Raw genomic sequence first — 12345 nt, 5'->3', positions numbered from 1 at the left:
ATGTACATATATATATTTTTTGTTACTGTGTTTTAAATAAAATGTTGGTTTTGTAGATGGCCATTTTGTTTTATGTTTCCTTAAATCTTTTTTATTCTATTTTAGTGTTTTTAAAAATGTCCTTTAATTATTGAAAACTTTTTTCTCATTTGTTGTTCCATTTTTTATGTTTTTAACTTGCTGCTGTGCCTTAAGTTGTTACTTTAAAATCAATACAAATAGAGTAATATTTGTTTATAATGTACACAAGCACTTATTTACCTGTTGTAGAGGCCTGTAACATTTTTAATTTGGAAAAACATATTAATTCTGACAGAACTGATGAGCTAATGGCTAGTCTGAGTGGGATTAAGACCACAGCACATTGTTGTTTGAAACAAATCCAATAAAAAAAAAAACAGTGCACAACTCTTTTAAAAATCATTTTATCACCATCTGTTCTACATTACATGTTTATTTACATTTAACTATTTGGTTCTTCACAGGTATAATCAGCAGCAGCAGTTAGCTGTAGCACTACTGGTCATTAGCTCATCAATCCAGTCAAAACTTGACTTGTTTTCCCTAAACTGAGGGTGTTCAAAGAACTATCTACAACAGGTAAGATAATAATTGTTCATAACATTTCCAAAGAAACCCACTTTAAAAATGAAAATACTGTATTCCTTTAAGCTTTATTATTAATATTAATTTAACTTCATTACCAAGTTTGAATATCCAAAGCAGTTTTTCCTCTCCCCACACCTCCAAAAATACAATATACTGTATATTTATATTTGAAGACACATAACCTATTAAAAAAGATTTCATATTTGCCCTTAGCAGTTTTTACACAAGAGCAGCAACAACCTGTTGACTGAGAGCAAAACATAAACCCGGACTGTACCGGTGAGATTTGAAGTCTCAGTTACAAAGCAGGTGCTTATTTTATTTTTTATTGAATTTAATCATTTCTCACTGACAGCTCCTTGTCATTATTTTTCCAATCCATATGCTTTTGTTTCACTTCACTAATCAAAGGGATATAAACATTTATTGTCAGCAAAGGCTTTTACTGAGACTCTGAACAACTAATTGCATCAAAGGAGCCTCGTGGATAAAATCGTTTAGCAAATGGTCCTTTGTTACTTTCAAACCACTTTAAAATAGTCTTTATTGTTAGAGAGGAAGAATCACAACCATGTCATCCACATCTCTCAGTCAACACACACACGCACACACGCGCACACACGCGCGCACACACACACACACACACACACACCTCCAACTACCTTAAATGACTTTTTCAATTCGTCCTTCGATCCCTCACTTCTTAACGCTCCAGCAGACTCTTCACATCATTACAGAGGTTAACACTTGAGTCATTATCTCCATGTTCTTTCTTCTTTTCCATCACACACGCACATATCCACCCACCCACCCGCACACACACACACACACACACACACCTACACACACATACACGTACACTTTGGCCAATGTAAACAGCTGTGGTTGGCAAATGAGTCCCCAGTGTCACTTTATTTCATCCCTCTCATTTCTTTTTTCTTTCTTTAGTTCTTTAGCTAACAGTCAGCCCCCCCCCCCCCCCCCCCCACCACCACCACCACCACCACACACACACACACACAAACACCATCGCCCTCCTGTGGTCATCAATCTCTTTGTGAATCTCCCTCCAGCTTATGGATCAGAAAATATGACCACATTTGTTACAGTTTAGCATTTTTACTGTAATCCTGTACGCAGCTCCTGGGCAGAGGTGTAAAATCCCCCCCCCCCCCCATCATGCTTCTTATGAATGCAAGACAGTCAAACTGAGTAATTTGTAATTATTGATCACACTGCAGACTCTTCTCTGTAATTTTCTGCCTGTCAGCAGCTGCTCTGAATCTCTGCCATTAAATTTCTTTCCATCTATGAGTGACCATCTGTTACTTTGTAGCTGTTTTATCTTGTTGAGTGTTGTTGTTGTTGTTTTCCATAGTTGTTTTCTAAAAGAAAAACATTGCAAAATTGTGGCAAACTTTGTAGGCGGAAAACGCTGAGCTTTGCTTCCATCAAATAAAAACTGGATCACAAATAACCTGCCAGAACATGAATACGTGACATTCTAAAATGTACAAATATTCATCCATCCATACATTTTCTTCCGCTTATCAGGGGTCGGGTCATGGGGGTAGCAACCCAAGTAGGGAGGCCCAGGCTTCCCTCTCCCCAGCCACTTGGGCCAGCTCCTCCAGGGGAATCCTGAGGCGTTCCCAGGCCAGCCAAGAAACATAGTCCCTCCAGCGTGTCCTGGGTCTTCCTCTGGTCTCCTCCCGGTGGGACGTGTCCGGAACACCTCACCAGGGAGGCGTCCAGGAGGCATCCTAAGCAGATGCCCGAGCCACCTCAACTGGCTCCTCTCGACATGGAGAAGCAGCGGCTCTACTCTGAGTCCCTCCCGGATGATCGAGCTTCTCACCCTATCTCTAAGGGAGAGCCCAGACACCCTGCGAAGAAAACTCATTTCGGCCGCTTGTATCCGAGATCTCGTTCTTTAGGTCACAACCCAAAGCTCATGACCATAGATGAGGGTAGGAACGTAGATCGATTGGTAAATTGAGAGCTTCGCCTTTTGACTCAGCCCGACTTACTGCTGGCAATGCGGACCAGGCTCTGACACCGGTCATACAGGGACCTAACAGCCCATATCAAAGGGCCTGGTACCCTATACTCCCAGAGTACCCCCCACAGGGTTCCCCGAGGGACGCGGTCGAACGCCTTCTCCAAGTCCACAAAGCACATGTAGACTGGTTGGGCAAACTCCTACACACCCTCCAGGACCCTGCTGAGAGTGTAGAGCTGGTCCAGTGTTCCACGACCAGGACGAAAACCACACTGCGCCTCCTGAATCTGAGGTTCGACTATCTGATGGACCCTCCTCTCCAGAACCCCCGAATAGACCTTACCAGGGACGCTTAAGAGTGTGATGCCCAGTAGTTGGAAATACACTCCACGGTCCCCCTTTTTGAATGGGGGACCACCACCCCGGTCTGCCAATCCAGGGGAACTTCCCCCGATGTCCACGCAATATTGCAGAGTCGCGTAATTCAATTAAATTCAATTCAGTTTATTTACATGGCGCCAAATCACAACAAAGTTGTCTCAGGGCACTTTACAGGAACATTCACATACATAAGCCAACACAACCCTACAACATCCAGAGCCTTAAGGAACTCCAGGCGAATCTCATCCACCCCTGGGGCCCTGCCACCGAGGAGCTTTTTAACCACCTCTGTGACCTCAGCACCAGAAATTGGATGGTCCAACCCAGAGTCCCCAGGCTCCGCTTCCTCAGTGGAAGACATGTCGGTGGGATTGAGGAGGTCTTCAAAGTATTCCGCCCACCAACCCACAACATCCCGAGTTGAGGTTAGCAGCACACCACCTCCATTATAAACAGTGTTAGTGGTGTATTGTTTTCACACCCTGAGACGCTGGATGGTGGACCAGAATCGCCTCGAAGCCATGCGGAAGTCTTTCTCCATGGCCTCTCCGAACTCCTCCCATGCCCGAGTTTTTGCCTCAGTGACCACCCGAGTCACATGTCGCTTGGACTGCCGGTACCCATCAGCTGCTTCCAGGGTCCCACAGGCCAAAAAGGCCCGATAGGACTCCTTCTTTAGCCTGACAGCATCCCTCACCGCCGGTGTCCACCACCGGGTTCAAGGGTTGCCACCACGACAGGCACTGACAACCTTGCGGCCGCAGCTCTGGTAAGCCACCTCGACAATAGAGGCACGGAACATGGCTCAGTTGGACTCAATGTCCCCTTCCTCCCCCGGAACATGTTCGAAGTTCTCCCGGAGGTGGGAGTTAAAGCTCCGTCTCACAGGAGACTCTGCCAGATATTCCCAGCAAACCCTCACAATACGTTTGGGTCTGCCAGGTCTGACCGGCATCCTTCCCCACCATCGGAGCCATCTCACCACCAGGTAGTGATCAGTGGACAGCTCCGCCCCTCTCTTCACCTGAGTGTCCAAGACATGTGGCCGCAGATCAGATGAGACAACAACAAAGTCGATCATCGAACTGCGGCCTTGGGTGTCCTGGTGCCAAGAGTACATACCCTTATGCTTGAACATGGTGTTTGTTATGGACAATCCATGACGAGCACAGAAGACCAATAACAGAACACCACTCTGAACACATGGAAAAGTGACAACGGCCTGACAAATTACTGTAAAATGAAGATTTACTGGGGAGAGATAATTAATGAGTGAGAGCAGCTGAAAAGATTACTGATGGATGACAGGTGTGTGTCAGAGCAAACAGGAGAGCTGAGGAGAAACTGGTCATGAAAGCACAAAAACCTAAATACCAGAGTAAACAGAAAACAGGAAGACAACGACAGCTGAGTTATTCTGAAAAATAAAAACATTCAGGCAGCATTAATGTACTAATACATAAAAAAAAACTTAAGTAACTGGCAGCATTGGCAATATGCGGAGGTCTTAAAAGACTCATGGTTTTCATTTGAGAATGACATCAACACACCAATCGAGGTCTGTTTTGTAGCAGTTGTGTTGAAATAAAACTATATGTGCAAGCTGAAAAGAAGTGCTATAATCTGAAATAATCTGGGGTCCAAGGAAGCTCTGTGGTCAGTGCTGCAGTTTGGTAATCCAAAGTCTTCGGGTTTGAACCAAGGGCACCCAGCGTCAAACAATGAGTTGAAAAGGAGGTGTCGTGGATACATTACTGTCCACCTGGAGGCTGTGCTCGAGTACCTGACCGCTGAGATCTTGGCGGTAGCAGGAAAGCGTGGCTCGTGACAGCGGGAGGACCAAGATTGTCCCCCAGCACCTCCAATTAAGTCTGTGGTGACAAGAGGCTTGGCAGGCTGCTGGGAGAAATGGCCATGGCTCGGGGAGGAGTTCTGCCTGGCATTCAGGCAGTCCTGCTGCCTAAGAGGACCAAGATGTCTGCTGGGTCTGGGTGGAAGGATCAGCATCTGCAGCCAGTTTCTTTGGATTTGCTGTGGGACGGACCGCTACAAGAGATCCTTCCTGCCCAAAGCCATCAGCATCAAGAACAACTCTTAATAAAACCAAGATGAACTACAACAACAATTAATTTCCCTTTGGGATTAATAAAGTATTTTTGAATTGAATTGAAATGACTGACAAATTTTTCATGCAAGTTCGCTCACTGTGGCAACCCTGCAGAAGAGAGCGCCAGAAAGAAACACACTTTGTTGAAATTTTACAAAATGTGAAACTAATGCTGGTGGAAAGTTTGATAAAATAGTGCATAACTCAAAATATTTTTTTTAGATTGGAGTTGTTTTAGGATGGCAGTAATTCTCGTTGTTGTTTAGTCCATTTAAACTGGCTGTCAGTCCAGTCAGAATTAAACTCCAAACTGAGATCATTTTTAAAAAAGTTGTCTGCAACAGGTAAGATATTAACTGTTCATAACTCTTCAAAAGAGCCAAACTATCAATTTAAGCCAAATATCAACACTTCTTTAATCTTTAAAAGTCTGCACATGCTTCCAAAGCATCCAGATTTTAAAAAAGATATAATTCTCAAACAACTCCTTGTTTGCTTCAAGCAGTAAAACATGCCCAGACATGCCAGCTTTTATTGATGACTCAGTGCAGTTCAACATTAAATGTCTGCTCGTATCTTCATCCTCATCTTTCTGCACTGGGACGTTAAGAGAGGATCAGGTATTGACAGGTTTTTTAAAGGCACTCTCATGCGTCAACTCTTAACACCCTATTGGCTGGCTATCACACTCGCCACATGCACTTTCTCTCCCTCTCTGCTTCCCCAGTTTCTCTCTACCATATCTCTCTCACGCTCTCTCTCTCACACACAAACACGCACTCCTGCGTTTGGTATGAGAGCTATTGGCTGCTTTCCAGTCAGAATCGCTCAATATACCACCCTTCCCCAAAAAGAACCCACCCTCACGCCTCTCATTGTTCTCTGGAGGCCACGCATGCCACAGTCAGAGTTGTGTCACAGCGATCGATCGGCCATCAATGTGGAGCTGCAACACCGATGTAGAGAAAACACGGTAACAGTGTCCTGTGATTTCCACCAAACATCAACTCTTCTCTGAATGCCTCCCCCCATTCTGTTGTTTTGAATTCTCTTCACTTCCTGCTCCTGCCGTCTCTTCCTGACCTCCATCATTTCCTCTCAAACCGTACATCCATTGCTCCCACGTGGTTACAAACAAGCGTCACAACAATTATCACCTCACAGTCAGTCTGTCCGGTCGTTGTATTGATTAGCTGGCCGGTGATATCCTGACACATTTACAGAAATATGCAGATCCAGTCAGTCATGTTACTGCTGGTGATGTGTTGAAATGGATTTATGTGGTCAGCTTGTGAAGCTGTAGGGGAATGAAGCACTTTGTGAAGCCCAAACAAATAGTTCAAATGATATCAAACGAGTTTCTGTGAAAATGTTTTGATCAGTTTTTATCTTACCATAATGTCGTTAGTTTTTTAAGTACTCAATTAGGAAAAAAACTGTTTATTTCTAACCAAACTGACAAGCTAGAACCAAAGTCGATTGGAGTTGTTTTAAGGTGGGAACAATATTAAAAACGTATTTGCAATTTATGGGAAGCCTATTTTATAAACCTTTACATCAATTTTCCTAATACATGGTTATTCACACCAAATGTTATGGATATTTCAACAGCAGCAGCATCTTCAGTTAGCAGTAGCTCTTTCTTTGCAGCGTTGAGCACTTTCTGCAGCATGTGTCTTAATATCGCTGCCAGAATTACCATATAATGTATAAATGTATACAATAGTGTTTAATTAAACCACTGTGCATATTCTGAGATTTGCCTTTTTAGCCCCACTGGAACTAGCCATTGGCCTGTCAATCTGGTCAGAATTAAACTTTATTTCTCCAAACTAAGGACATTCAAAGACCTACTTTATGCAAAGTGTTTATTGTTCATCATAAGCTTTCCCCAAAACACTTTAAAATAATTAATTGACGGCTTTTTGGCCTTGAAGTTTGGTCTAGATTGCTGGTGTTTTGGGATGTTTATCTAGTTTAATTTGACATAATTGTATGACTGTTTTGGGCTAGAATGGTTTTCTACATATTTATTGGAGTCCATTTTAGTAATGCAAGTGAAAGGACTGAACATCTCTGTAAATCATTCCAGTTATTCTAACATTTTTCTTGCATGCTAGTCTGCTATGACAGTTTGAAACTGATAAAAACACGCGTGAAAGTAACAGTTCTTTAAAAAGGACTAAAAGAAGAGGCCCCTTCCTTGCACATCAGTCCATGCCGTGCTAAGATAAATTGGCTTGCAGATGGCCTAGCTATGGTTAGCCTAGCTTAAAGATAGGCTAACCATAGCTAGGCTAGCTAATAAATTAGCCAGAAAAGCTCTATCCCCGTGTTTCTAGCTTTTGTGCTAAGCTAATCAAATTGACTGCTGGGTGTTGTCTTTTTTTTTCCAGATTTAACAATGTGTAAAACCAAGATGAACACAAAAATAGATTAAATATTTTTTTTTTTTTTAATTAAATACCAATTTATCCAACCAAATCTACAGAGCAAATATTATCAGTCATAAGTTGATGAATATGGCTATGATCTAGTTTTTTAAAATTGCTCCTCTTCCAGTCTCATCTATCCATCCGTCCTTCCGTCCATCCATCCATGCATCCATCCATGCATCCATCCATGCATCCATCCATACAAACATACATCAGCTCCTACCTGGAGTTGGTCATATCCGTTTGTCCTCCTTGACTCTTCTCCAGAGCGAGTTTAGTAAAAATTCCAACCAGCACCATGATGGCCACCACCCCACAGATTATATACACAATCATATGGGTCCGATCTCGATCTGGTTCCTGATGGCCCTCAGTGACGGGTGCCCCCGGCTTCCCAGTATTAGCCCATACGGGAGTGTCATAGTTTGAGCAGGAGGTCTGGTCCAAACTGTGGACTTTGAACTGGCAGCAGAAACGATAGAAGCAGGAGCCGCAGCAGAACATGTAGATACCTGCGTTACAGTTAAATGGTGGGTCCCACTGACCCATTACGTCATAGTAACCCCAGCAACGGTTCCCAGCAGTTGGATCTGTTTGGACCTCTGGGTCTGGTGTTGGCGTTGCCATTGCTACCTCTGGAAGCACAGATGATTCAGTTGTCTGGTTGTTGGAAGATGCCTGCGCCAAAGCTTGACCTGAAGGCCATGAATTCAGTCCACTCAGGGAGGTCAAACCCAATAAAATGGCCAATGAAAAGTTTAGCAATACTGAAAACATGGAAGTGGCCATCTTGGGTTGCAGTTTCTTGCAGTGTCTTAACACTGACGAGTTAATATGAAAAGCAAAAAGGTCCTGAAACAACAAGAAACAGGTTTAAATATATTTGGGGAGATCGGAAATGTTTTGTTGTATTTATTTTAAAAGAGGGCATTGCACATAATTAAACAATATTGCAATTGTATCAAAATTAGCCATAAGGTTTGTTTGCATTTGCTGTCCTTGGACAGGTGTTACAAAGCACCTCTACCCTCAACAAGATCTAAACTTAAAAGTTCAGCAAAATTATTCAAATCCAAACATTTTTGGGTCATACAAGCTAAAAAGTACAATTATTAAAATAAAAACATCGTTAAAATTAAACTACCATTCCTTGAAGGAATGCCTGTCGTTATCTGTCTTGCTTGATAAACTTTTATACATTAATCTCGCTCGATCTGTTTGTGCCCAGACTATGGGTTGGAATGAGTCTCAACAAGTCTCAGGATTTGATTTGCACAGTTAGAGATTAATAAAATACCATCAACAAGAAGCAGGACAAATCATAAAAGGAAAAACAGAAGAAAATGAGCCCCACATTTCAACCTGTCATCAGTGGATTGCAAGTAGGTGTTTGTGTATCAACGCAGATTTGAAAAAATTAGCTAATTTCACCTTTCACAAAACCATATGGCATCAGCAGACAGCAGAGGCGGTTGTACACAAATCCAAATCTTGGAGGGTGAAGATCCAATTCAGGAGGGCGTATTACCTATGAATGAACTCGCCCCCAGCATTTCCAGCAATGAGCTCTCCCACCGAGCAGATGAATAATCCGTGAAAAGTGAGAACTGTGGGTTCCTGATGGCGCTAATGGGCAAAGCAAATCCTTCTCAAACTTGCATTTAGCTCCACATGGAGTTTTTTATTATTATTCCAAAGATAGACTGATATTCCTGAGGGGATAATATAACACTGGCGTCAAAAAGGTTCTGATGTCCAGATGTATCGTCCTCTGATATTAGCTATTATCCTGTTCCTCTCAGTGTCATTGTCCCAAAAAAAGCTTTTATTATTTTTGCAGTGGGCATCTTCTCACTGAAGTCCACTTTGAAAAATCTTCCTCCTTGTCTTTGGGTGCACCCCTGCTGTCTTTGTGAAGACCCAACAGGTACAACAGCAGCTGTTAATTATCTTCCAGCTAAAATCTCGAGGTAATTAGTCCAAAAGTGTCCCTTTGGGGCTTGTTTCCACACTCACTCTCACTCCTGCACACACTTCCTCTCAAACACACACCTTCACAAACAGCTCAGTCCCCTGATGACAGAACCCTGTGAGTAGCTTTTAAGCACCACACACAGGAGTCCAGCGTGTTTTGATGCTCTGCATGCGCAGAGCTCCTGTTGCTGTCCTGAAACCCCTCCTCTTCGTGGAGCCAAGGGTCTCTGGCAGACCTGGGATACTACTTTTCCGATCAGCAGGCTCAGATCTGCCCCGCAATACGAGGATGAAAAGAGGGGTGTTTTGGTGCTAAATCTTCCTGTCTCAGTTGTAAAGGAGGGTGACAGCGTTCTTTGACGTTGCTGCTTTCCCTTCCTTGATTTGTTTACGCCTCACTTTTTATTTTCATTCCATGCTGTAATCCTAATCTCCCTCCATCCTTTCTTTGATGTTTCTGCCTCCTGTCTCATCCACCAATTTACCTCACTCCCTTTGCTTTCAGACCCAGTACTTTTCCCCCATTGCTGAGGATGCTGTCAGCATGGGGGGGTCAGGGGGAGGCAGTGAACTGCCCTCTGCACTTTAAGCAGAGCCTCTCTGGAATTATACAGAGCCCGACCCACACGGACGACAGAGACAAGTGGAGATGCGACAGCCGAACAGCAGCGTGGCAGATCAAAAAAATATCAACATCCTGTTTTCAACAGAAGCTTATTTGGAATCAAACCCAAATGTTGGATCAACTACTCAGTTGCCAGTTTCATATTTCTTTTCCATTTGCCTCTTAAAAAAAAAAAACTAAGAATAAAAAAATTGGAAAAACAAAAATATCAAAGTGATAATATGCAGCAGCCTTTAAGTAAATGCTACATATTCTCCCGCAAATTGGGACGCTTTTTGCTGTAAATTCAGTCGTTGTCCGCTTGCAGCTTCTTTGAAAACAGGCATAATTTGATATATATGTATAGGAGTTTTATATATATATCATATGTATGTGTTTTCACTGGTGCTCTGCTTGTGGAGTGCTCCGGACAGAAGTGTGAAGGAGAAGCAATCAAATGGCTTTCTTTAATTCCATCCTCTCTCTTTGTTGTTGCCTCCTCAGCATCGTGTACTCCCTTAATATCCTCAGTCTGCTCAGAGCGTCTGTGTCCCGTCCGCTGCTGCTGCTTCTGCTGCTTCTGCTGCTCTGTTCCAGGACCAGCTGACAATATCTCTGGCAATCACTTCCTCTCTCTCTCTCTCTCTCTCTTCCCCCACTCCCTCCAACAAGTCCCTCCTCTCTCTTTTTCTCTCCTGCTTCCCCTCATCATACCTTTGTGCAGAACTGAGCATTGCTAATTTTTGCCAACTCTCCCAGTCACACACGCACGCACGCACGCACACACACACACACACACACACACACACACTCATTATCTTATCACTGATACTGTTAATTTTCTTCCTGTGTGTTAACGTTAGTTGAAAATCATCAACCAAATCAGACACCCTCCACCTGCCTGGCTAAGGATGGATTTTTTTTTATTTAGTTTCTTGTTGTATGCAGGGGGTGTCCCTTGAAGGGTGTGGTGGTGAGGTGCGTGTGTGTCAGTGGGGGGGTGGGTGTTACTGTCATGGTCTGTGGGGTTTTTGTGCCTTGATGATGTTTTAGTTGCAGATTTCCCCTTTGTCCTTCAAGCGCTTTCCATTTCTGATCTTTATTGTCTGCCGTCATGAAAGGCAGGTGGTAATAGTAATTTGAAGTGTCCAACTATTAAGAAAATATTTCACGGACCACTGGACACATTATAGTGAAACTCTCAGAAAATAATCACTGCATGCACACCCATGGCTGGTTCACTTTTGAAGTCAACCAGTTAAAGGTGTTTACAACAGCTTGTCAACCTTAGCTAACAAAAACCCCACAACTATAACTATGTCAATTTTAAGAATCCGACTTGTTTGTTAGCAGAATGTTTCATGAACCCCTGCAGGGATTAATGGTGAACATCTACAGCTGAATAACGTTTGGAGTCAAGCTGTTTCAAGATGGCCACCACAGCTTTTCAAAATTGGTAAACGCTTGAACCCAGTCAACTTTAGAGTTATTGAGCTCGACTTTGGTGTGCCCATAGCTGAGAATCATCCTTTACTTGTACTCTGAGCACTACTGGATTGTGTCATCTACTCCTGAAACATTGCAGTTTACTATCAGAGTCAGAATGTAGTCATAAAGTGTACATTTACAGCAAAATAAATATGGGGGTGAACTTGATTAAAGATGGACGTCATAACTTCTTGACCTTAGAAAACACAAATTTGGGCACAAATCTGTCACTTTTCCATGTTTTGAGCAACATTTCTGGGTATAGCTTCAGAGCAGTAACGTTGATATGATGCAAGTCTCCAGGCGGTGAAGTCTTTTAAGTAAACCTAGTTTTATTTAATCTTAATTTACCCTGTTTGTTTGTTTAATCTGTCAGTTTTGTTTGGCTACCTGATGCCTCATACATTTTCCCTCTTCATAATTGTACCTTTATCATTTGTGTGACTTTCTCCTGCCAAAATGTCACTAAGTCTGACAAATAACACTGGTGCTGACTGAGTGGCAGCTTTCAACAATCTGTTTTTTTATTTTCTGTTTCTCCTGTTTGTGTCTTGACGTAATCATCGTACTGTGCATGCCCCCGTCTTGGTGCGAGCATGACTAAAACATGTGCTACTGCAGGCTAGTAGCGTTGATTTAGGGAACAGGAGGGAGAGACGGATGAAGGGAGGAAGAGCAGGAAGCACAGGAGTGAGATAAACAAGAGGGGTGGAGGAGGTATGGAAAGGCAGGAAGTGAAGAAGAA

The 12345-nt window shown here is 43.0% G+C and overlaps 1 protein-coding gene across 1 annotated transcript in view; it reads right to left on the bottom strand.

Moving 5' to 3' along the window:
• Positions 1-9105, bottom strand: part of LOC119422149 (protein shisa-8) — a 173327-nt gene extending 164222 nt beyond the window's left edge. Inside the window, exons 1-2 of the mRNA XM_037689505.1 lie at positions 8966-9105; positions 7758-8386 (exon numbers count right to left, since the gene is read on the bottom strand). Of these exons, the coding sequence (XP_037545433.1) occupies positions 7758-8323 (566 nt within the window). The 5' untranslated portion in view covers positions 8324-8386; positions 8966-9105. The remainder of the gene's footprint in view (positions 1-7757; positions 8387-8965) is intronic.
• Positions 9106-12345: the final 3240 nt, after the last annotated feature.

Source organism: Nematolebias whitei, chromosome 15 (assembly GCF_014905685.2).
Source record: "Nematolebias whitei isolate Nwh7 chromosome 15, NemWhi1, whole genome shotgun sequence".
NCBI classification, from domain to species: Eukaryota; Metazoa; Chordata; class Actinopteri; order Cyprinodontiformes; family Rivulidae; genus Nematolebias; species Nematolebias whitei.
The sequence above is the reverse complement of the archived record's forward strand: the minus strand, read 5'-3'. Positions and strand labels throughout refer to the sequence as shown.